This window comes from Lepidochelys olivacea (genome assembly GCF_965140295.1).
Source record: "Lepidochelys olivacea isolate rLepOli2 genome assembly, chromosome: 21".
Classification (NCBI taxonomy): domain Eukaryota; kingdom Metazoa; phylum Chordata; order Testudines; family Cheloniidae; genus Lepidochelys; species Lepidochelys olivacea.
The window spans coordinates 17,831,710-17,855,569 of record NC_140431.1 but is presented as its reverse complement, the minus strand read 5'-3'; the positions used below and the strand labels follow the sequence as shown (position 1 = coordinate 17,855,569).

The following is a 23,860-nucleotide window of genomic DNA, read 5'->3' as shown; positions in this document are numbered from 1 at the left end:
GCCAAAAGAAATCTGATGAGGTTCAACAAGGACAAGTGCAGAGTCCTGCATTTAGGATGGAAGAATCCCATGTACTGCTACAGGCTACACACACTGGAGGCAGACACGCACACATTAGGCAAACACACATACACTGGGGGAGACACACTGGGCACACACACACACACACACACAGTGGGGGTGCACTCACCCACTGGGCTAACACACACAGACAGTGGGGGGACACACACACTAAGGGAGACACACTGGGCACACACACTAGGGGAGACACACTGGACACACGGACATACCCTAGGGGATCACACACAGACTGGGGGGACACACACACTGGGAGAGACACACTGGGGGCTCACACACACACTGGGGGAGACACACACTGAGCACGCGCACACACTAGGGGCTCACACACACACTGGGGAGACACACTGGGCACACACACTGGGGCTCACACACACTGGGGAGACACTGGACACACACACACACTCACACACACTAGGGGCTCACACACACACACTGGGGGGACACTCGCTAGGCACGCACACACACACTAGGGGCTCACACACACACACACTGGGGGGACACTCGCTAGGCACGCGCACACACACTAGGGGCTCACACACACACACTGGGGAGACACACTGGGCACACACACACACTAGGGGAGACACACTGGGCACACATACACACTAGGGGCACACACATACACTGGGGGAGACACACTCAGCACACACACACACACACACTAGGGGCTCACACACACACACTGGGGGAGACACACTGGGCACACACACACATTAGGGGCTCACACACACACTGGGGGAGACACACTGGGGGAGACACACTGGGCACACACTGTGGCTCACACACACTGGGGAGACACTGGACACACACACACTCACACACACACTAGGGGCTCACACACACACACTGGGGGGACACTCGCTAGGCACGCACACACACACCAGGGGCTCACACACACACACTGGGGAGACACACTGGGCACACACACAGACACTGGGGGACACACACTAGGCACACACACACACTAGGGGAGACACACTGGGCACACATACACACTAGGGGCTCACACATACACTGGTGGAGACACACTCAGCACACACACACACACTAGGGGCTCACACACACACACTGGGGGAGACACACGCTAGGCACGCATGCACACACTAGGGGCTCACACACACTGGGGGAGACACACTGGGCACATACACACATTGGGGCACACATACACTGCGGGGACACACGCTAGGCACGCACGCACACACTGGGGGACAGATGCTAGGCAGGCACGCACGCACACACTGGGGTCACACACACACACACTGGGGAGACAAACTGGGCACACACACATATTAGGGGCACCCACACACACACACTGGGGGGACACATGCTAGGCACGCACACACACACTAGGGGAGACACACTGGGCACGCACACAGACACACTGGGGGAGATACACTGGGCGCACAAACACACAGGGGTGCGCGCACACACACACTGGGGGGAGACACGCTAGGCACGCACGTGCACATTAGGGGCTCACACGCACACACTGGGGGAGACACACTGGACACACATACACATTAGGGGCACACACACACATACATTGGGGGACACACACTAGGCATGCATGCACACACTAGGGGCTCACACACATATTAGGGGCACACACACAGACACTGAGGGGACACATGCTAGGCATGCATGAACACACTGGGGAAGACACACTGGGCACACACACACACACATACACTGGGGGGACACACACTAGGCATGCACACAGACACGGGGGAGACACACTGGGCACACACACACACACTGCGGGGACACACACTAGGCATGCACACACACATGGGGGGAGACACACGGGACACACACACACACACACACACACTGTGGGAGACACACTGGGCACACACACACGCATTAGGGGCACACACACACTGGGGGGACACACGCTAGGCACACACACACACGGGGGGGAGACACACGGGGCACACACACATTAGGGGCACACACACCGGGGGGGACACGCGAGGCACGCAAGCACACAATAGGGGAGACACACTGGGCACGGGCACACACGCACTGACAGCGACAGCTCGCTTTGTTCGGGGTCTGACTCCGGACTGGACCCGGCTCCCGCAGCCCTGCAGCAGGGGCTGGGTTAAGCAGCCCCGGGAGGAGGGAGCTGCCGGGCCCGGGGCGGATCGCTCCGCCTGGCCGCCGAGGCCCTGGGCACCACCGGCCTCCTGGGGCTTCCAGCGGGGCGGCAGGAGGATGGGGAGTGGGGTCCCCCGAACCGCCGGGCCCCTGCTGGCCATGGTGCTCCTCAGCCTGACCGCCTCTCTGGGTAAGAGCCTGGGCTGGGCGTGGGGCGAACTCAGAGCGTGGGGTGGGGGAGACAGCAGGAGGGAGAGCTCTGGGCTGTGTGCAGGGATCATGGGGCTGAGTATGGGGGCAGCGTGGGGGGCGCTGAGGTAGCGGGGGATCATGGGGCTGGGTATGGGGGCAGCGTGGGGGGCGCTGAGGTAGCGGGGGATCATGGGGCTGGCTATGGGGGCAGCGTGGGGGGCGCTGAGGTAGCGGGGGATCATGGGGCTGGCTATGGGGGCAGCGTGGGGGGCGCTGAGGTAGCGGGGGATCATGGGGCTGGGTATGGGGGGAGCGTGGGGGGCGCTGAGGTAGCGGGGGATCATGGGGCTGGGTATAGGGAGAGCGTGGGGGGTGCTGAGGTAGCGGGGGATCATGGGGGCTGAGTATGGGGGGAGCGTGGGGGGCACTGAGGTAGCGGGGGATCATGGGGCTGGCTATGGGGGCAGCGTGGGGGGCGCTGAGGTAGCGGGGGATCATGGGGCTGGGTATGGGGGCAGCGTGGGGGGCGCTGAGGTAGCGGGGGATCATGGGGCTGAGTATGGGGGCAGCGTGGGGGGCGCTGAGGTAGCGGGGGATCATGGGGCTGGGTATGGGGGCAGCGTGGGGGGCGCTGAGGTAGCGGGGGATCATGGGGCTGGCTATGGGGGCAGCGTGGGGGGCGCTGAGGTAGCGGGGGATCATGGGGCTGGCTATGGGGGCAGCGTGGGGGGCGCTGAGGTAGCGGGGGATCATGGGGCTGGGTATGGGGGGAGCGTGGGGGGCGCTGAGGTAGCGGGGGATCATGGGGCTGGGTATAGGGAGAGCGTGGGGGGTGCTGAGGTAGCGGGGGATCATGGGGGCTGAGTATGGGGGGAGCGTGGGGGGCACTGAGGTAGCGGGGGATCATGGGGCTGGGTATGGGGGGAGCGTGGGGGGCGCTGAGGTAGCGGGGGATCATGGGGCTGGCTATGGGGGCAGTGTGGGCGGCGCTGAGGTAGCGGGGGATCATGGGGCTGGGTATGGGGGCAGCGTGGGGGGCGCTGAGGTAGCGGGGGATCATGGGACTGGCTATGGGGGCAGCGTGGGGGGCGCTGAGGTAGCGGGGGATCATGGGGCTGGCTATGGGGGCAGCGTGGGGGGCGCTGAGGTAGCGGGGGATCATGGGGCTGGGTATGGGGGGAGCGTGGGGGGCGCTGAGGTAGCGGGGGATCATGGGGCTGGGTATAGGGAGAGCGTGGGGGGTGCTGAGGTAGCGGGGGATCATGGGGGCTGAGTATGGGGGGAGCGTGGGGGGCACTGAGGTAGCGGGGGATCATGGGGCTGGGTATGGGGGGAGCGTGGGGGGCGCTGAGGTAGCGGGGGATCATGGGGCTGGCTATGGGGGCAGCGTGGGGGGCGCTGAGGTAGCGGGGGATCATGGGGCTGGGTATGGGGGGAGCGTGGGGGCGCTGAGGTAACGGGGGATCATGGGGCTGGGTATGGGGGGAGCGTGGGGGGCGCTGAGGTAACGGGAGATCATGGGGCTGGGTATGGGGGGAGCGTGGGGGGCGCTGAGGTAACGGGAGATCATGGGGCTGGGTATGGGGGGAGCGTGGGGGGCGCTGAGGTAACGGGAGATCATGGGGCTGGGTATGGGGGGAGCGTGGGGGGCGCTGAGGTAACGGGAGATCATGGGGCTGGGTATGGGGGGAGCGTGGGGGGTGCTGTGGTAACGGGGGAGCATGGGGCTGGGTGTGGGGGGGAGCATGTGTGGGGTGCTCAGGTAACGGGGGAGCATGGGGCTGGGTGTGGGGGGAGCGAGGGTGGTGCTGAGGTAACGTGGGGCTGGGGGTGTGTGGGGGGGAATGTGGGCCTGGGTGCAGGGGGGAGTGTGTTGGGTGCTGCGATAACGGGAATATGGGGATGGGTGCAGGGGGGGAGCATGTGTGGGGTGCTGAGATAACAGGGAGCATGGGACTGGGTGTGGAGCTCCCAAAGGTGCCAGAAGTGGTGCTTCGTAAGGGGAACTGTCCCTAGCATCACCATGAGGCTGTGTATTTATCTGTGGATTCAGAGATCCTGTAGACACCAGCCACCCCAGTCTGGGTGTTGTGGACCCAGCCCAGCCATGCTGCCCACTGAGGCACAGCACAGGGAACAGACTGTCCCATTAATCACAGGAGGGGAGGTGGGAGCAATGACTAATCCTCCCATATAGGGAAGGTCTTGTACCCCAATTTCAGTATAAAATAAATCTTCAGTTTAGCTCTGGATTCTGCCTCGACTTCTGTAAACAGCCGGTATGACTTACAGTAAGAAAACAGTTACATACAGGGGTGTGCACAGGAATAAAAATTTGGCCCTTTTGGAGGGGGACTTTCTGTGTCCCGCACAGCTGGAGGAGCTGGCTCTTCCCTCCCCGCAGCCGGAGGAGCTGGCTCTTCCCACCGTGTCCCCAGAGGACCTGGTTCTCCCCACCGCAGCAGTGGGACTGGTGGAGCTGGCTCTCCTGCCCTCCCCCAGCAGCCAGTGGAGCTCATTCTCCCCCGGCAGCTGGAGGAGCTGGATCTAGGGTGACCAGATGTCCCGATTTTATAGGGACAGTCCTGATTTTTGGGTCTTTTTCTTATATAGGCTCCTGTTACCATAGGCGCCGACTCCAAGGGTGCTCCGGGGCTTGAGCACCCATGAGGAAAAATTGCTGGGTGCTCTGCACCCACCAGCAGCACCCACCACCCGCCCTAGCTCACCTCCGCCTTCGCTCCGCTCCGCCTCCTCCTCTAAGCGTGCAGGTCCTGCTTCTCCCCCCTCCCTCCCAGCGCTTGTGCTGCAAAACAGCTGTTTTGTGCGGCAAGCATGGGAGGGAAGGGGCAGGAGGGGGAACGCAGCGCGCTTGGGGAAGGAGGTGGGGCTGGGGCTGGGATTTGGGGAGGGATCCAATAGGGCAGGGAGGGATGGAGTTGGGGTGGGGGTGGGGGCACACGAGCACCCACTGGTGCTGACAAAAGTTGGTGCCTGTGCCTATTACCGCCCACCCCCGTCCCGATTTTTCATACTTGCTGTCTGGTCACCCTAGCTGGATCTCCCCCCTACCCCAGCCCCAGGGCTGTAGGAGCTGTCATCTCTCACTCTGGCCTAGGGCAGCTTGCTCTCCCTGCCCTGGCCCCGGAGGAGTTCTATGCTCCCACTGATCTGGGGGCCCATGCCCCTGATTGTATGGTTGAGCCCAGAGCATTGTGTATTCCATGTTCAGAAACTTGGAATAATCTGATTCCTACAGTATTCTTTGTACCTGTATGTGCTATTGCAAACCAGGAACTGCCCTCAGTAAGCCTGTCATTCTTGCTCCTTATTCCCTCCATCAGAGAGAGTAAACCTTTAGCCTGGTACAAGCTCTAGTCCCTCCATGGTGATCTGTCTCTCTTTCCTAATGAGGACAACCTGCGGGTGGGATTGAACCTGGGACCTCTGAACCTAAATGCATGAGCCTCTACTGCATGAGCTAAAAGCCGACTCATTCATCTCTAAGTAGTCTCGATTTCACTAGAGCAGTGGTTTTCAAACTGCAACCCCCTGAGGGGTCCCGACCCCCAGTTTGAGAACCCTCTGCTAGACTAAACAAGCCAAGCTCATCCAGTCTTCTCTCATAAAATAGGCCTTCCATTCCCCTGATCGTCCTCGTAGCTCTTCTCTGCACCTGTTCCACTTTAAATTCATCTTCCTGTGATCAGGATTGATCAGAATTGCACTTAGTATTCCAAATGAGGTCTTACCAGGGCTTTCTACAATGCCATTAATACTTCTCTGTGTCTACTGGAAATGCCTCACCTGATACATCCCAGGTTTCAGAGTAGCAGCCGTGTTAGTCTATATTTGCAAAAAGAAAAGGAGGACTTGTGGCACCTTAGAGACTAACCAATTTATTTGAGCATAAGCTTTCGTGAGCTACAGCTCACTTCATCGGATGCATGCCGTGGAAATTTTCCACATACTTTCCACAGTATGCATCCGATGAAGTGAGCTGTAGCTCACGAAAGCTTATGCTCAAATAAATTGGTTGGTCTCTAAGGTGCCACAAGTCCTCCTTTTCTTTTTGCTGATACATCCTAGGATAGCATTTGCCTTTTTCATGGCCGCATCACATTTATGGCTCATAGTCATCCTGGGATCAACTAATACACCCAGGTCTCTCTCCTCCTCTGTCATATCCAACTAATGAGGCCACAGCTTACAGCAGAAATTCTTGTTATTAGTCCCTAGGTGCATAACCTTGCACTTTGTACTATTGAATTTCATCCCATTTCTATTGCTCCAGTCCTTTAATTCATCCAATTCTTCCTGTACAATATTTTGATCCTCCTCTGTACTGATGATGCGTCCCAACTTTGTGTCACCAGCAAATTTCATTAGCTCACGTCCTCTTTTTGTGCCAAGGTCATTAATTAAACGATTAAATAATAATAGAATCATAGAATATCAGGGTTGGAAGGGACCTCAGGAGGCCATCTAGCCCAACCCCCTGCTCAAAGCAGGACCAATAAGATCTGTCCTAACTCCCTGAGGACCTCCATTAGTAATTTTGCTGTACCTTGATAGTTCTTCCCTTTAGCCAGTTCCTTACCCACCTTACAATGCTTGTACTAAGCCCCATATTCTCCATCTTAATTAATAATTTCCCATATTGTACTATATCAAATGTTTTACTGAAGTCTCGATAGATCAGATTCACTGCATTTCCCTTGGCTAAGAAATCAGGTATCATATCAAAGAAAGACAGCAAGTTAGTCTGGCATGATCTACCTTTCGTAAACCCATGTTGTATTTTATTCCATTTTCCATTTATCTCCGTGTCTAATGTTTTTTTCCTTCAGAATTTGTTCTGAAGCCTTGCATGCTATTTAGGTCAGACTAATGGGCCTGTAGTTTTCTGGATTACTTTTTTCTACTCTTTCTTAAATATAGGTGTACAACATTTGCTATTCTGCATTCATATGGTACTACCCCTGATTTAATCATTTATTACAAATCCTTGCCACTGGACTTGCACTTTCATGTGTCAGTTCTTTCTGTATTCTGGTCTGGAGATCACCCCCAACTTGAATGCATTAAACTGGTGGTTCTCAAACTTTTGTACTGATGACCCTTTTCACACAGAAAGCCTCTGAGTGCTCCTCCCCTTATAAATTAGAAACACTTTTTAATGTATTTAACACCATTATGAATGCTGGAGGCGAAGCAGGGTTTGGGGTGGAGGCTGACAGCTTGCAACCCCCCATGTAAATACCTCGTGACCCCCTGAGGGGTCCCAACCCCCAGTTTGAGAACCCCTGCATTAAACTCTATGTTTTCCTTCCACCATGGACTTGGTAGTTTCCATTTCTATATACTCATTCCCATCAGCTATCCTGCCTTTGCCCCTATGTTTAGAGCCCTGCGCAGATACATGCTCCTGTCCAAGAGTGTGCAAGCTGCTTGCACACACGAGTGTGAGCAGGGACAGCTGCTGGGGAGCTGGTGCCCCCCCAGTGGGCAGGCTTGGGGCAGTACAGCCACGTCGGAGGACCTGCCCAGGCTGGGCTCCTGTGAGTGTCGGCCCAACATGCTGCTGCTTTCGCCGCCGCAGTTCCTGGCCCGGTTGCTGGGCATTGCCCTGCTGGTCTCGCTCGTTGTCACTAGAGCCCTGCACGTCCGCGTAATCCGCGTTATATCCATGAATGTCAGCTGTGAAACTGCACAGGGCTCTACCCATGTTCTACATCACCATTACTGTTGACAACTGAGGAAAATTATTCATTTAGCTTTGTACCTCTATTATCCTTACTTTCTACCCCATCCTCACTGCATAGCGGCCCCACTTCTTTTCCTATTCTATTTATTTTATATAGTTAAAGAACCTTTTACTATTTATTTTATTTTCCTTCTAATTCAGCTTCACTTCCAGCAACTCTCTTTGTCCCTACACTCTCTGACATCCAAAACAGAGCTTTCTTTGCTGATCAATCCCTTTTTCCATTCTTTGTAGGCCCTCTGCTTACTCCTGATGTCCTTTCTGAAGTGTTTATTCATTCAGTTAGATCTGAAGCCCTTCCCTACAAATTTTATGCCCTTGCTTGGGATGCAAATTCCAGATGGAATTTCTTTAAGTCAAAGGTAGAGAAAGTAAGTCTCTTCCTCTTCCATTGGTTCCATTGCTAGAAGTCAGGAAAGAGTTGTTTAGTCTCCACACATGGTTGTAATATACAGGAATAGGAAAATCAGGTAAGTGAGAATATAGTAATGGATAAAGGAACTCCAGAAGATAGGCATATGGACAGCAAAAGGACTATGCCCAATCCTGCTAAGAAATTGAGTGAGGTCAGAGAGAAGACAACTGAGATGTTTTTGTGCTAATGCAAGGAGCCTCAGCAACAAAATGGAGGAACTACAGCTCTTGGTGCAGGACATTAGAGGGATAACAGAAACACAGTGGACTAGCACTAATAGCTGGAAGACAAGTGTTGTGTTGTTCAGGAGAGAGAGAAATAAGTAAGTCTCCTCCACATTGAGGTCCCTGAGCTCTTCAATCCAGTTGATTTCACTAACTAGTTCCCTTAATTTATCAAATTCTTCCCTTTTGCAATTGAAAACCTTAGTTATGGCATGATTTTGATAATCAAAAGGACCAACTGGCTAAGCGGTAGTTCTGCAGAAAAGGACCTGGGGATTACAGTGGACGAGAAGCTGGGTGTGTGTCAGCAGTGTGCCCTTGTTGCCAAGAAGGCCAACGGCATATTGGGCTGCATTAGTAGGAGCATTGCCAGCAGATCGAGGGAAGTGATTATTCCCCTCTATTTGGCACTGGTGAGGCCACACCTGGGGTATTGCATCTGGTTTTGAGGCCCCCCCACTACAGAAAGGATGTGGACAAATAGGAGAGAGTCCAGCGGAGGGCAATGAAAATGAACGGGGGGCTGGGGCACATGACTTACGAGAGGCTGAGGGAACTGGGCTTGTTTAGTCTGCAGAAGAGAAGGGTGAGGGGGGATTTGATAGCAGCCTTCAGCTACCTGAAATGGGGTTCCAAAGAGGATGGAGCTAGGCTGTTCTCAGTGGTGGCAGATGACAGAACAAGGAGTAATGGTCTCAAGTTGCAGTGGGGGAGGTCTAGATTGGATATTAGGAAAAACTATTTCACTGGGAGGGTGGTGAAGCACTGGAATGGGTTACCTAGGGAGGTGGTGGAATCTCTCGCTCACTCGCTCAGTTTTAGAGCTGGCTCAGCGGATTGGGGTACAGGAGGGGGTGTGGGCTCTGGCTGAGGGTGTGGGCTCTGGGGTGGGGCCAGAAATGAGTTCAGGTTGTGGGAGGGGGCTCCAGGCTGAGGCAGTGGGTTGGTATGTGGGAGGGGGTTAGGGCTCTGGCTGGGGGCACAGGCTCTGGGGTGAGTCCGGGGATGAGGGATTTGGGATGCAGGAGGGTGCTCTGGGCTGCAACCGAGGGGTTCAGAGGGTGGGAGGGGGATCGGGGCAGGATGCAGAGGGGCGGGCTCTGGCTGGGGGTATGGGCTCTGGGATGGGGCTGGGGATGAGGGGTTTGGGGTGCATGAGGGTGCTCTGGGCTGGGACCGAGGGATTTGGAGTGCAGGAGAGGGATCAGGGTTGGGGCGTGGGGGTGGTCAGCGGTGCAGGTTCCGGGTGGCATTACCTCAGGCGGCTCCCAAAAGCAGCGGCATGTCGCCCCTATGGCTGCTATGCGGAGATGCAGCCAGGCGGCTCTGTTTGCTGCCCCGTCTGCAGGAGCTGCAGAGCTGGTGCTTGGGGCAGGGGCAGCATGTGGCATCCCCTGACTGACCCTAGGCCTAGCAGCTGGAGGGAAGACATGCCGTTGGTTCCGGGAGCTGCGCAGAGCCACATCAGGCAGGGAGCCTGCCTTAGCCCCGCTGTGCTGCCGACTGGACTTTTGACGGCCCGCTCGGCAGGTGAGAACCGGACACCTGGCAACCCTAGCCTGGTATGAAGGCTCTTCAGTGTAAGAAAGAGGGGGCAATGGGCCCTGGGCCTTTGTGACTTGCTCCCTTCTTCCCCCAGAAGCCCATCTTCACAGCCCAAGTTTGTTGGCCTTTGTGGTGCTCTGGAAAGCCCACATTATCTTCAGGCTCGTGAAAAAATGGGGACTGGGTAGGATTGGGGTGGTATTCTGGGGGTCAATTCACTGCAGTCACATTTCTGCTGCCACTGTGTGTCTGAACTTATCTGGGAAGGAAAGACGGGTCTGTTTATTTCAGTGTATTTTAAAAAACATCATCAAGGACACCAAAACCAGAGCAATAACTCTATTATTACACAGCATACATTTAAATGAATACATACCGCCCTGCCAGCAGGCTCAGCTCTGCTCTGCGGGGGCTTCTTCTGCGAGGGGCAGGCAGTTCAGTCTTTATGAACCATGAGTTCTTGGCCTTGAGTGAGTTTGCCAATAAGGGCTTGTTGTCATGAGGAAAAAGCGTGTTTTCAAAAGGTGATCACTGGCATGTTTCGAAATCCAAGCGTAGGCTTGGCCCCTTGTAGTTTCAAACTAGCTAATACCTTAAAATGACTGTTTGCCCTGTCTGCAGTAGGATTGAAAATGTGTTAGCTATCATGGTCTCCAACAAACACATTTATCAAGTGTGGACAAGCCCTTAGTGCAGAGTAAGATGGGGTGGTTGTGAAGTAGGACCTGGAACTGATACCCCCCTAATCATCTCTACTGAATTGGGCTGGATTCATGCTAGCAACTTCTCAGCCAAGGCTCTGTAGTTCAATCCACTCCCTGTCCCCATCAGTGTGAGTGTAACACCTTCAGGAATGATGCTTGTTTGGGGGAAAGGGTGACTTGCCCTAAGTAGGTGTACAAGACCCTAATAAAAAGGATTGTGAAGTGCACAGGAATGTTACCACCAGTCAGTGGGAGACCTAGGGCTAGGATTCATGGTCTGCCTGCTTGCAACTCTGTGCACTTTTCTGTACGCTACAGGGCACCTCAGAGCACTCTTACCAAAACAATGATGTTTTAAAGTAGGCTTGGCAGAATTTGATTTTTTAAATAATTTTGATGGATAATATCTGTTTTAAGGATTTTTTTTCTGCATAGATTTAAATTTGCACAGTTGGGGGAAATTATAGGTCAGATAATTAATGACAGCCGATGTTTAATGATGATAGGTGTTGATATTGAAAAAAGTTAAAGTTTTATAACTATTAAAACACAAATTGTCAACATTATATGTCAAAATATACAAAGTATATCCTTAAACCAACAAATTATACCTGTTTTTACGATTCACTCATTAGTCCATTTGTAACAATCTTAATTCACAGTCTAAATCACTGGATTTTGACTACTAAGGGTATGTCTACACTACGGAATAAGGTCGAATTTATAGAAGTCGGTTTTTTAGAAATTGGTTTTATATATTCGAGTGTGTGTGTCCCCACAGAAAATGCTCTAAGTGCATTAAGTGCATTAACTCTGCGGAGCGCTTCCACAGTACGGAGGCTAGAGTCGACTTCCGGAGCGTTGCACTGTGGGTAGCTATCCCACAGTTCCCGCAGTCTCCGCTGCCCATTGGAATTCTGGGTTGAGATAGCAATGCCTGATGGGGCTAAAACATTGTCGCGGGTGGTTCTGGGTACATATCGTCAGGCCCCCGTTCCCTCCCTCCCTCCGTGAAACCAAGGGCAGACAATCGTTTTGCGCCTTTTTTCCTGAGTTACCTGTGCAGACGCCATACCACGGCAAGCATGGAGCCCGCTCAGGTAACCATCACCGTATGTCTCCTGGGTGCTGGCAGACGCGGTACGGCATTGCTACACAGAAGCAGCAACCCCTTGCCTTGTGGCAGCAGACGGTGCAATACGACTGGTAGCCGTCCTCGTCGTGTCCGAGGTGCTCCTGGCCACGTCAGCTGGGAGCGCCTGGGCAGACATGGGCGCAGGGACTAAATTTGGAGTGACTTGACCAGGTCATTCTCTTTAGTTCTGCAGTCAGTCCTATTGAACCGTCTTATGGTGAGCAGGCAGGCGATACGGATTGCTAGCAGTCGTACTGTACCATCTTCTGCCGGGCAGGCAAGAGATGAGGATGGCTAGCAGTCGTACTGTACCATCTTCTGCCGAGCAGCCATGAAATGTGGATGGCATGCAGTCCTTCTGCACCGTCTGCTGCCAGCCAAAGATGTAAAAGATAGATGGAGTGGATCAAAACAAGAAATAGACCAGATTTGTTTTGTACTCATTTGCCTCCTCCCCTGTCTAGGGGACTCATTCCTCTAGGTCACACTGCAGTCACTCACAGAGAAGGTGCAGCGAGGTAAATCTAGCCATGTATCAATCAGAGGCCAGGCTAACCTCCTTGTTCCAATAAGAACAATAACTTAGGTGCACCATTTCTTATTGGAACCCTCCGTGAAGTCCTGCCTGAAATACTCCTTGATGTAAAGCCACCCCCTTTGTTGATTTTAGCTCCCTGAAGCCAACCCTGTAAGCCGTGTCGTCAGTCGCCCCTCCCTCCGTCAGAGCAACTGCAGACAATCGTTCCGTGCCTTTTTTCTGTGCGGACGCCATACCAAGGCAAGCATGGAGACCGCTCAGCTCACTTTGGCAATTAGGAGCACATTCAACACCACACGCATTATCCAGCAGTATATGCAGCACCAGAACCTGGCAAAGCGATACCGCGCGATGAGACGACGTCAGCACGGTCACGTGAGTGATCAGGACATGGACACAGATTTCTCTGAAAGCATGGGCCCTGCCAATGCATGCATCATGGTGCTAATGGGGCAGGTTTATGCTGTGGAACGCCGATTCTGGGCTCGGGAAACAAGCACAGACTGGTGGGACCGCATAGTGTTGCAGATCTCGGACGATTCCCAGTGGCTGCGAAACTTTCGCATGCGTAAGGGCACTTTCATGGAACTTTGTGACTTGCTTTCCCCTGCCCTGAAGCTCATGAATACCAAGATGAGAGCATCCCTCACAGCTGAGAAGCGAGTGGCGATAGCCCTTTGGAAGCTTGCAACGCCAGACAGCTACCGGTCAGTTGGGAATCAATTTGGAGTGGGCAAATCTACTGTTGGGGCTGCTGTGATGCAAGTAGCCCACGCAATCAAAGATCTGCTGATATCAAGGGTAGTGACCCTGGGAAATGTGCAGGTCATAGTGGATGGCTTTGCTGCAATGGGATTCCCTAACTGTGGTGGGGCCATAGACGGAACCCATATCCCTATCTTGGCACCGGAGCACCAAGCCGCTGAGTACATAAACCGCAAAGGGTACTTTTCGATAGTGCTGCAAGCTCTGGTGGATCACGAGGGACGTTTCACCAACATCAATGTAGGATGGCCGGGAAAGGTACATGATGCTCACATCTTCAGGAACTCTAGTCTGTTTCAAAAGCTGCAGGAAGGGACTTTCTTCCCAGACCAGAAAAATAACTGTTGGGGATGTTGAAATGCCTATAGTTCTCCTTGGGGACCCAGCCTACCCCTTAATGCCATGGCTCATGAAGCTGTACACAGGCAGCCTGGACAGTAGTCAGGAGCTGTTCAACTACAGGCTGAGCAAGTGCAGAATGGTGGTAGAATGTGCATTTGGACGTTTAAAGGCGCGCTGGCGCAGTTTACTGACTCGCTTAGACCTCAGCGAAACCAATATTCCCATTGTTATTACTGCTTGCTGTGTGCTTCAGAATCTCTGTGAGAGTAAGGGGGAGACGTTTATGGCGTGGTGGGAGGTTGAGGCAAATCGCCTGGATGCTGGTTACGCGCAGCCAGACACCAGGGCGGTTAGAAGAGCACAGGAGGGCGTGGTACACATCAGAGAAGCTTTGAAAACCAGTTTCATGAGTGTCCAGGCTATGGTGTGAAAGTTCTGTTTGTTTCTCCTTGATGAAACCCCCCGCCCCTTGGTTCACTCTACTTCCCTGTAAGCTAACCACCCTCCCCTCCTCCCTTCGATCACCACTTGCAGAGGCAATAAAGTCATTGTTGCTTCACATTCTTGCATTCTTTATTCATTCATCACACAAATAGGGGGATGACTACCAAGGTAGCCCAGGAGGGATGGTGGAGGAGGGAAGGAAAATGCCACACAGCACTTTAAAAGTTTACAACTTTAAAATTTATTGAATGCCAGCCTTCTTTTTTGGGGGCAATCCTCTGTGGCGGAGTGGCTGGTTGGCCGGTGGCCTCCCCACCGCGTTCTTGGGCGTCTGGGTGTGGAGGCTATGGAACTAGGGGAGGAGGGCGGTTGGTTACAGAGGGGCTGTAGTGGCAGTCTGTGCTCCAGCTGCCTTTGCTGCAGCTCAACCATACACTGGAGCATACTGGTTTGGTCCTCCAGCAGCCTCAGCATTGAATCCTGCCTCCTCTCATCATGCTGCCGCCACATTTGAGCTTCTCCTCTCTTCAGCCCGCCACCTCTCCTCCTGGTCATTTTGTGCTTTCCTGCACTCTGACATTATTTGCCTCCACGCATTCGTCTGTGCTCTGTCAGTGTGGGAGGACAACATGAGCTCGGAGAACATTTCATCTTGAGTGCATTTTTTTTCTTTCTAATCTTCACTAGCCTCTGGGAAGGAGAAGATCCTGTGATCATTGAAACACATGCAGCTGGTGGAGAAAAATAAAGGGACAGCGGTATTTAAAAAGACACATTTTATAAAACAATGGCTACACTCTTTCAGGGTAAACCTTGCTGTTAACATTACATACATAGCACATGTGCTTTCGTTACAAGCTCGCATTTTGCCTCCCCCCACCGCGTGGCTACCCCCTCGACCTTCCCCCCTCCCTGTGGCTAACAGCGGGGAACATTTCTGTTTAGCCACAGGCAAACAGCCCAGCAGGAACAGGCTCCTCTGAGTGTCCCCTGAAGAAAAGCACTCTATTTCAACCAGGTGACCATGAATTATATCTCACTCTCCTGAGGATAACACAGAGAGATAAAGAATGGATGTTGTTTGAACGCCAGCAGACATACACTGCAATGCTTTGTTGTACAATGATTCCCGAGTACGTGTTACTGGCCTGGAGTGGTAAAGTGTCCTACCATGAAGGACGCAATAAGGCTGCCCTCCCCAGAAACCTTTTGCAAAGGCTTTGGGAATACATCCAGGAGAGCCGCGAATGCCAGGGCAAAGTAATCCTTTCACATGCTTGCTTTTAAACCATGTATAGTATTTTAAAAGGTACACTCACCGGAGGTCCCTTCTCCGCCTGCTGAGTCCAGGAGGCAGCCTTGGGTGGGTTCGGGGGGTACTGGCTCCAGGTCCAGGGTGAGAAACAGTTCCTGGCTGTCGGGAAAACCGGTTTCTCTGCTTGCTTGCTGTGAGCTATCTACAACCTCATCATCATCATCATCATCTTCGTCCCCAAAACCTGCTTCCGTGTTGCCTCCATCTCCATTGAAGGAGTCAAACAACATGGCTGGGGTAGTGGTGGCTGAACCCCCTAAAATGGCATGCAGCTCATCATAGAAGCGGCATGTTTGGGGCTCTGACCCGGAGCGGCCGTTCGCCTCTCTGGTTTTCTGGTAGGCTTGCCTCCGCTCCTTAAGTATCACGTGGCACTGCTTCGGGTCCCTATTATGGCTTCTGTCCTTCATGCCCTGGGAGATTTTGACAAAGGTTTTGGCATTTCGAAAACTGGAACGGAGTTCTGATAGCACGGATTCCTCTCTCCAAACAGCGATCAGATCCCGTACCTCCCGTTCGGTCCATGCGGGAGCTCTTTTGCGATTCTGGGACTCCATCATGGTCACCTCTGCTGATGAGCTCTGCATGGTCACCTGCAGCTTGCCACGCTGGTCAAACAGGAAATGAGATTCAAAAGTTCGCAGTTCTTTTCCTGTCTACCTGGCCAGTGCATCTGAGTTGAGAGTGCTGTCCAGAGCAGCCACAATGGAGCACTCTGGGATAGCTCCCGGAGGCCAATACCGTCGAATTGTGTCCACAGTACCCCAAATTCGAGCTGGCAAGGCCGATTTAAGCGCTAATCCACTTATCAGGGGTGGAGTAAGGAAATCGATTTTAAGAGCCCTTTAAGTCGAAATAAAGGGCTTCATCGTGTGGACGGGTGTAGGTTTACATCGATTTAATGCTGCTAAATTCGACCTAAAGTCCTAGTGTAGACCAGGGCTAAGATCTCAGGTTGCATTTTCACATACTCTGACTTCTGTACATTTATTTTATTATCGTAGAAATATTTGTTCATAGGTTTGTGTTTGTATGGTGAAATTGACATTTACCAATAAACATCTAAGCCTTCCAAGTTTATTTACAAGTTACGTGGGTAGGTGTGATGACTCTTCCAAATGCACAAGAACCATGCCACGTGATTTGGCATGTCTGGAGGGGAAGCCCACCTACCCTCAGAGGCTGGGAGCCTTACCAGGTGCTGCCTGTCGGTGCTGCTTGGGACTCCAACTTCCACATCTGCCTCTAGTGCCACATTGTCTAATAAACTGTAACTTCCCGCAACCCTTTGGCTCCTGGAAGGGAGCAGGAACCTTACCTGCATCCCAGAGCCTCCTGACTGATGGTGACAGGGGCCGGCAGGGATTGACAGCTGGGGGTATCCAGCACAGATGAGTGGCATTTTTTGTTTGCAGCAGTCTCTAATAGTAACTACTCTATTCGCAGGAATAACCTTATCTCTTATCAGTCTCTTATCAACACTCAGCCCTTTATTACACAGCCCTTAAAATGACCTGGACGGGGGAAAAGCTGGGCCCTGGGCTCTTGTTTGCTTCTTCACAAATCTGAAGAAAGCCTGGAAAGATTCTTCACCAAAGAGTTTATGTACTTTTTGTTGTTTTTTTACATTTGAAATTCTAGTCTGGTACGTGGGCAGTCTCTTGTGTGAAAAGAGAGCCGGTCAGATTATTACATCACTGCACTGAGAAAGTGACACCTCTGTGACAGTGAGGTGGTCAGCCTGCTTAAAACTCCTATTTAGTGTCAATGCCCAAGAAAGCCATGACTAAAAAATGGCTGTTAAGATTCAGCCTCTCTGGCCTTGCTGAGAAAGCTCACAGCCCATGATTCTGACACCTCCCATAAATCTTCAGCATAACCAGAGAAGTCCAGACTTGATACCAATGATATCTGTAACCTAAAATTAATAATAAAATTCCAAGCAGAAAAAAGTGAAAACGGAAATGTCTTCTTTCTAGTTTATCTTTCTGTTGCAGAATGAAGCAAAACAACAAAAAAGAATGGGCACAAACAATCTTATCTTTCCATTGTAGGTCATCAGTAGACAGGAAAATCAGACTCTCCTTTAGCCTTCTGGGTAGCCCCTGCTACTTTTCAGATGTTGCTGTTTTAGATGCTCTGGTTCAATAACTTGCTGCCCTGAGTAGTGTACCAAAACAAGGACAATCAGTCAGTGCTGGCTCCTTTGCAGCTCGTCAGGCTTTGCAATTATTTGTTGTTTGCTTGCTAGAGTGCAGTTATTCTTATCGTTATGACTGAGCAGATATTTCAGTTCCAACATTCTGTATGCAATGGTTTATAGTCTCCCACGCAAGTGCTTCTGGGGCTGTATTGTCTCGGGCTAGCTCTCCTCTCCACAGTGTGCTGTGTGAGCCACATGTGAGGGTAGTTGTTTGGAAAGTTCTGAGAAAAACCTCAAACAAATTCCACTGCTTATTGTGTTCAAATGTAGGTGCTTTTTCCTGGCTGAATACATATTAGATATATTGTGCTTATGTAACCCACACACCTCCTGGGTGTGGTGTTCTGTCCCATCTAGTGGCACCGAGACCATTTAGAGAGAGATTAATATGCCTGTTCTACAGCCTTAGCTAACAGCCATATGGCTTTTATCTGATGCAGTAGAAGCTCATGCACTAAGCTCCAGAGGTCCCAGGTTCAGTCCCCCCTGCTGATGACCAGGGTTGGTCAGTGTTACACTTAGTCTATAAAGCTGGGTGTAGGCTCCTTAGCTGAGAACTTCCGAGCCTTTATGGTAACCCCCAGCTGCACAGGAATAAGGTTTTCTGCAGGAGGATGATGTCATGCTGAAATGCAGGAGGCATCTGTGTGTACAGCAGCACGGTCCTTGTGAGGATTCTACTGTCTTCCCCACACTGTTCTGCAGCCTCCTATTGCAGTGCTCCGGAAAGCTAGTAGGCCCTCCAGTGACTATTCAGAATGGGCTTCACCGTCCATTGTGTTAGGCAGCATGTGACTGCTTGGTGTTCTATCGCCCTGTGATGCTCCTTCAGATTCCAAGGTCTAGCTGCCTCAGAAACACCGCTGGGTTTGTCTCTGTTGCAGCATGAGGGTGGATCAACCAATCTCAACCCAAGGCAGTACAGTGCACATCTGTTCAGTGGTGTTCTGCTCTGCCTCCTGCCCAGGTTGGTTTGCAGTTATTCATCTCAGTTGAATAGCCTGTCCAGCTCCTGTGGTTGCTGATCTGGCTGTCATAGAAGTTAAGCCCACAAGGGACCACTATGATCATATAGTCCAGAGGTGGGCAAACTACGGCCCGCAGGCCATATTCGGCCCGCAGGACCCTCCTGAGCTCCTGGCCCTGGAGCTCCTGGCCCCGGAGGCTAGCCCCCGGTCCCTCCCCTGCTGTCCTCCCTCACCCGCAGCCTCAGTTCACTGCGCCTCCGGCGCAATGCTCTGGGTGGCACGGCTGTGAGCTCCTGCCGGGCAGCGTGGCTGGCTCTGGCCAGTAGCGGGGTGGGGTGGGGGGTTGGATAAGGGGCAGAGGGTCCCGGGGGGGCAGTCAGGGGACAGGGAACAGGGGGTGGTTGGATGGGGCAGAGGTTCTGGGGGGTGGCTGTCAGGGGACAGGGAGCAGGGGGGTTGGATAGGGAGTGGGGTCCTGAGGAGGTGGTTGGGGTGGGGGTGTCCCGAGAGGGGGCGGCCAGGGGACAAGGAGCAGGGGGGGTTGGATGGGTCGGGGGTTCTGAGGGGGGCAGTTAGGGGGCAGGAAGTGGGAGGGGGTAGATGGGGGGCAGTCTGTTTGGGGAGGCACAGCCTTCCGTACCCGGCCCTCCATACAGTTTGGCAACCCCAAAGTAGCATTCGGGCCCAAAAGTTTGTCCACCCCGATATAGTCTGACTTCCTGCCAGCCAGAGGCAGATGGCACAAAGAACATTTGTGCCCACCCCCCCACACTCCCTGCCATGGGGCCCTGCCCCCTGCTCCTCACCTTCCCCCATGGCTCTGCCTCCTGGCCTGGCCAAAAGCTGGTTGGCGGTAAGAGCTGCCCAGGGACTCTGAACCACTGTGGGGAGCCTTGGACCCTCCACCTGCCCTGGGTGGTGCACCCTGGGGGACAGGGACACTGGCATCCCAGCACCTCACCCAGGGCAGGCGGAGGGTCTGGGGTTCCCCACAGCTGCCCGGGCTACCTGGGTAGCTCTTACTGCAGCCTAGGGTGACCATACATCCAATTTTGCCTGGGACAATCCCCTTTTTAACCCTGCCACAGATGTCCCAACTTTTTTGGCAAAACTGGGCATTTGTGCTGTGTGCTCTTACCAGCTGATCATCAGTTGGCAAGAGCAAATGGGACAAATGCCCAGTTTTGTGAAAAAGGGGTTGGGGGGTAAGTGGTTGGGCTAGGAGCGTGAGTGGTGGGGTACAGGAGGGTGAGCAGTGGGGGTAGGGTTCGGGCCAGGTCTGTGCAGGGCAGGGGCTCGGGAGAGGGACTCGAGCCAGGTCCATGCAGGGTGGGCGTGGGGGCAGGACCAGCCTTAAGGGTGGGCCACCCCGGCGACCTCCCGGGGTGCCATAATCAAGCAGGTGCCATGTGGCAGTGCGGAGGTGTGCATGGCTGGCGTAGAGTCAGAAACTGCTCCCAGCTGGCAGGAGAGTGCCACATCGGGTGGTGCCCATATTTCTCTGGGCTTCCTCCCAGAGGAGGAATATGGGGGGAGTGAGTGGTGACACACACATACTGTTCACCCCCAACGTTCCCTTGTGCCGCCCTAGGGGGCTGGGGGGGAGTGAAGAGCAACACCAATTCCGTTCATTCAGGTCACTTTCCCCCACCTGGGCTGTGCTGGGAGGCGAGCATCAGGGCCTGCTGCTCTCTTCTCTCCCCTTACGCAGCCCGGGTGGGGCAAGTGACCTGGATGAAGGGAGCCCTGATGTTGCTCCTCGCTCCCCCGTCACTCACATCTCCCAGGGGTCCATGAGGAGGAGCAGCATTTGAGGGGGGAGCAAGCAGCAATGCCAGCTGCTCCATGCATACAGGTCAGTTTCCCCACGTGGGTGCAGGAGGGTGGTGCAGGGGTTAGGGGCAAAGGGGAAACAGTGCAGGGATTAGGGGCACAGAAGGGGGCGGGGTGCAGGGGGGATGGGGAGTCTGGAGAACCCACAGGGGCCAGGGACAAAGTGGGGGGGTGCCCTGCCCACAGGGGCTAGGAGAGCTGTTTTCTTGAAGGCCAGCCCTGGGAGGGGGAGAGGGGCTCAGAACCAAGGGGATGGAGGAGAGTGGCTTGGGACCGGGCGGGGGGGGGGGGGGAGAGGGGCTTGGGCCACATCCGTGTGGGGGGGATCAGGAAGAGGGGCTCGGACTAGGTCTGTGCGTGGGGGGCAGGGGGTCTGGGGAGAGGGTTTGGATGAGCAGCTCAGCCAGCTCCATGTGTGGCAAATATACTCACCCTACTGCAGCCGGGCTCTGGCTTCTGGCCTGACCAGGAGGGGAGAGGAGAAGCGGGGCAGCGGGGCCCCAGGAGGCTGAGGGGAGAGAAGGAGCAGGGGGGAGGGCGGGAGTTCCAGCAATTGTGCTGGGGCCGCCAAATTGGTCAGGGCCCTTGGGCATGGGTCCCATTGGCCTGTGTGGTAATCTGCCGCTGCTGCCAGCTCGTTCGGAGATTCTCCTCCAAGCTCCCTTCCCAGACTCTTGCTCTCAGCAAGGCTCATGGCCATGGCAGGGCAAAGAGGCGTCAGGGAGGGAAGTCATCCATGTGGCTTCCTGCAGCACAGCACTGGGCTGGGACGTAGCCTCATGCTATAAAGCCCAGCACCTGTCTAGCATAGCAGCAACCTTCCTGGCTCCATTTCCCAGGGACTATTTACAACCTCTGCTCCCAGATGGCTTCAGAAAGCACTGGTCAGCTGTGCCAGCTGCAGGCCATAAATAGAGCAGGCTCAGCAGCAGCGGTGGCGTTCCTGAAAGAGGAGCTGCTTCTGGCTCTGCGAGTGTCACTGGACACGCTGCAGCCTCAGCACAATGCAGGCTAAAGGGCACCTCCAGGAGCTCTGGGAAGGCCAAGGGCCGCAGAATCGCCAGCCCCAAGTGTTCAGTTGTCAGCAGGCAAGCCCCCAAATCATCAGATTTCAGAGCATCCTAGATGCTGGGGTTCTTTACCTTTGGTTCCTGAGCATTTAGGGTTGCCATCTTCAGGCCCCTGCAACTAGGGGGCTAGAAGCACACTTGGGAGATTGTAAGGCTTTAGGGTTGCGATAAAATCCCCCGGGTTGGCAATGTTGCATGGGCTTTTTAACAGGAGCTGCACTGAGTATCTTGCTGCCTCTGGCCAGAAAAGGGCTCATTCAGTAACTCATTCAAGGGCTTGAAGTGCAGTCACAGCCCCACCCCTATTCCACACCCAGTGTGTGGCACCCAGAGCCATAACCCCCAGCCCCCATAGAGTCATAGAAATGTAGGACTGTAAGGGACATTGGACCTTGAGAAGTCAAGTCCTGTCCCCTGCGCTGGGGCAGGACCAAGTAAACCTAGACCACCCCAACAGGTGTGTGTATAACCTGTTCTTAAAAACCTCCCATGAGGGGATCCCAAGGGTGGTCACGGGAGCCTGTTCCAGTGCTGCTATGCCCACTGTGTGCAAATGTGTTCACCCCATCTCAGAAAATATATATCAGAATTGGAAAAGGTTCAGAAAAGGGCAACAAAAATGATTAGGGGTATAGAACGGCTTCTGTATGAGGAGAGATTAATAAAACTGGGACTTTTCAGCTTGGAAAAGAGGCGACTAAGGGGGGATATGATAGAGGTCTATAAAATTATGAGCGGTATAAAGAAAGTAAATAAGGAAGTGTTATTTACTCCTTCTCATAATACAAGAACAAGGGGCCACCAAATGAAATTAATAGGTAGCAGGTTTAAAACAAACACAAGAAAGTATTTTTTCACGCAACACACTGTCAACCTCTGGAACTCCTTGCCAGAGGATGTTGTGAAGGCCAGTACTATAAGGGGGTTCAAAAGGGAGCTAGATAGATTCATGGAGGATAGGTCCATCAATGGCTACTAGCCAGGATGGGCAGGGATGATGTCCCTAGCCTCTGTTTGCCAGAAGCTGGGATTGGGTGACAGGGCATGGATCACTTGATGATAACCTGTCTCTTCATTCCCTTTGGGGGACCTGCCATTGGCCACTGTCAGAGGACAGGATACTGGGCTTGATGGACCTTTGGTCTGACCCAGTAATGCCGTTCTTATGTTCTTATGCTATCTGTACAGATAGAATTTTTTTCCTAATAACTAACCTAAATCTCCCTGGCTGCAGGTTAAGCCCATTACTTCTTGTCCTATCTCCAGTGATCATGGAGAACAACTGAACACCATCCTCTTTAGAACAGCCCTTAGCATATTAATGCCCCCCACCCCATTAGTCTTCTTTTCTCAAGGGCTGGGTTCAATATCTAGGGGTTGTCTTAACATTACAAATCAGAATCAACTCCAGTCCTCACCCAGTAATCTGGGAAAACTAAACACCACCCCATGGCGCCTCTAAGCCCTGGTCTACACTAGGACTTTAGGTCGAATTTAGCAGTGTTAAATCGATGTAAACCTGCACCCGTCCACACGATGAAGCCCTTTATTTCGACTTAAAGGGCTCTTAAAATCGATTTCCTTACTCCACCCCTGATAAGTGGATTAGCGCTTAAATCGGCCTTGCCGGCTCGAATTTGGGGTACTGTGGACACAATTCGACGGTATTGGCCTCCGGGAGCTATCCCAGAGTGCTCCATTGTGACTGCTCTGGACAGCACTCTCAACTCAGATGCACTGGCCAGGTAGACAGGAAAAGAACTGCGAACTTTTGAATCTCATTTCCTGTTTGACCAGCGTGGCAAGCTGCAGGTGACCATGCAGAGCTCATCAGCAGAGGTGACCATGATGGAGTCCCAGAATCGCAAAAGAGCTCCCGCATGGTCCGAACGGGAGGTACGGGATCTGATCGCTGTTTGGGGAGAGGAATCCGTGCTATCAGAACTCCGTTCCAGTTTTCGAAATGCCAAAACCTTTGTCAAAATCTCCCAGGGCATGAAGGACAGAAGCCATAATAGGGACCCGAAGCAGTGCCGCATGAAACTGAAGGAGCTGAGGCAAGCCTACCAGAAAACCAGAGAGGCGAACGGCCGCTCCGGGTCAGAGCCCCAAACATGCCGCTTCTATGATGAGCTGCATGCCATTTTAGGGGGTTCAGCCACCACTACCCCAGCCGTGTTATTTGACTCCTTCAATGGAGATGGAGGCAACACGGAAGC

At 53.4% G+C, this 23,860-nt stretch overlaps 1 protein-coding gene across 1 annotated transcript in view; it reads left to right on the top strand.

Moving 5' to 3' along the window:
- Positions 1–1,641: 1,641 nt before the first annotated feature.
- SHISA4 (shisa family member 4) overlaps positions 1,642–23,860 on the top strand; it is a 48,328-nt gene continuing 26,109 nt past the window's right edge. Inside the window, exon 1 of the mRNA XM_084611538.1 lies at positions 1,642–2,371. Within this exon, the coding sequence (XP_084467664.1) occupies positions 2,299–2,371 (73 nt within the window). The 5' untranslated portion in view covers positions 1,642–2,298. The remainder of the gene's footprint in view (positions 2,372–23,860) is intronic.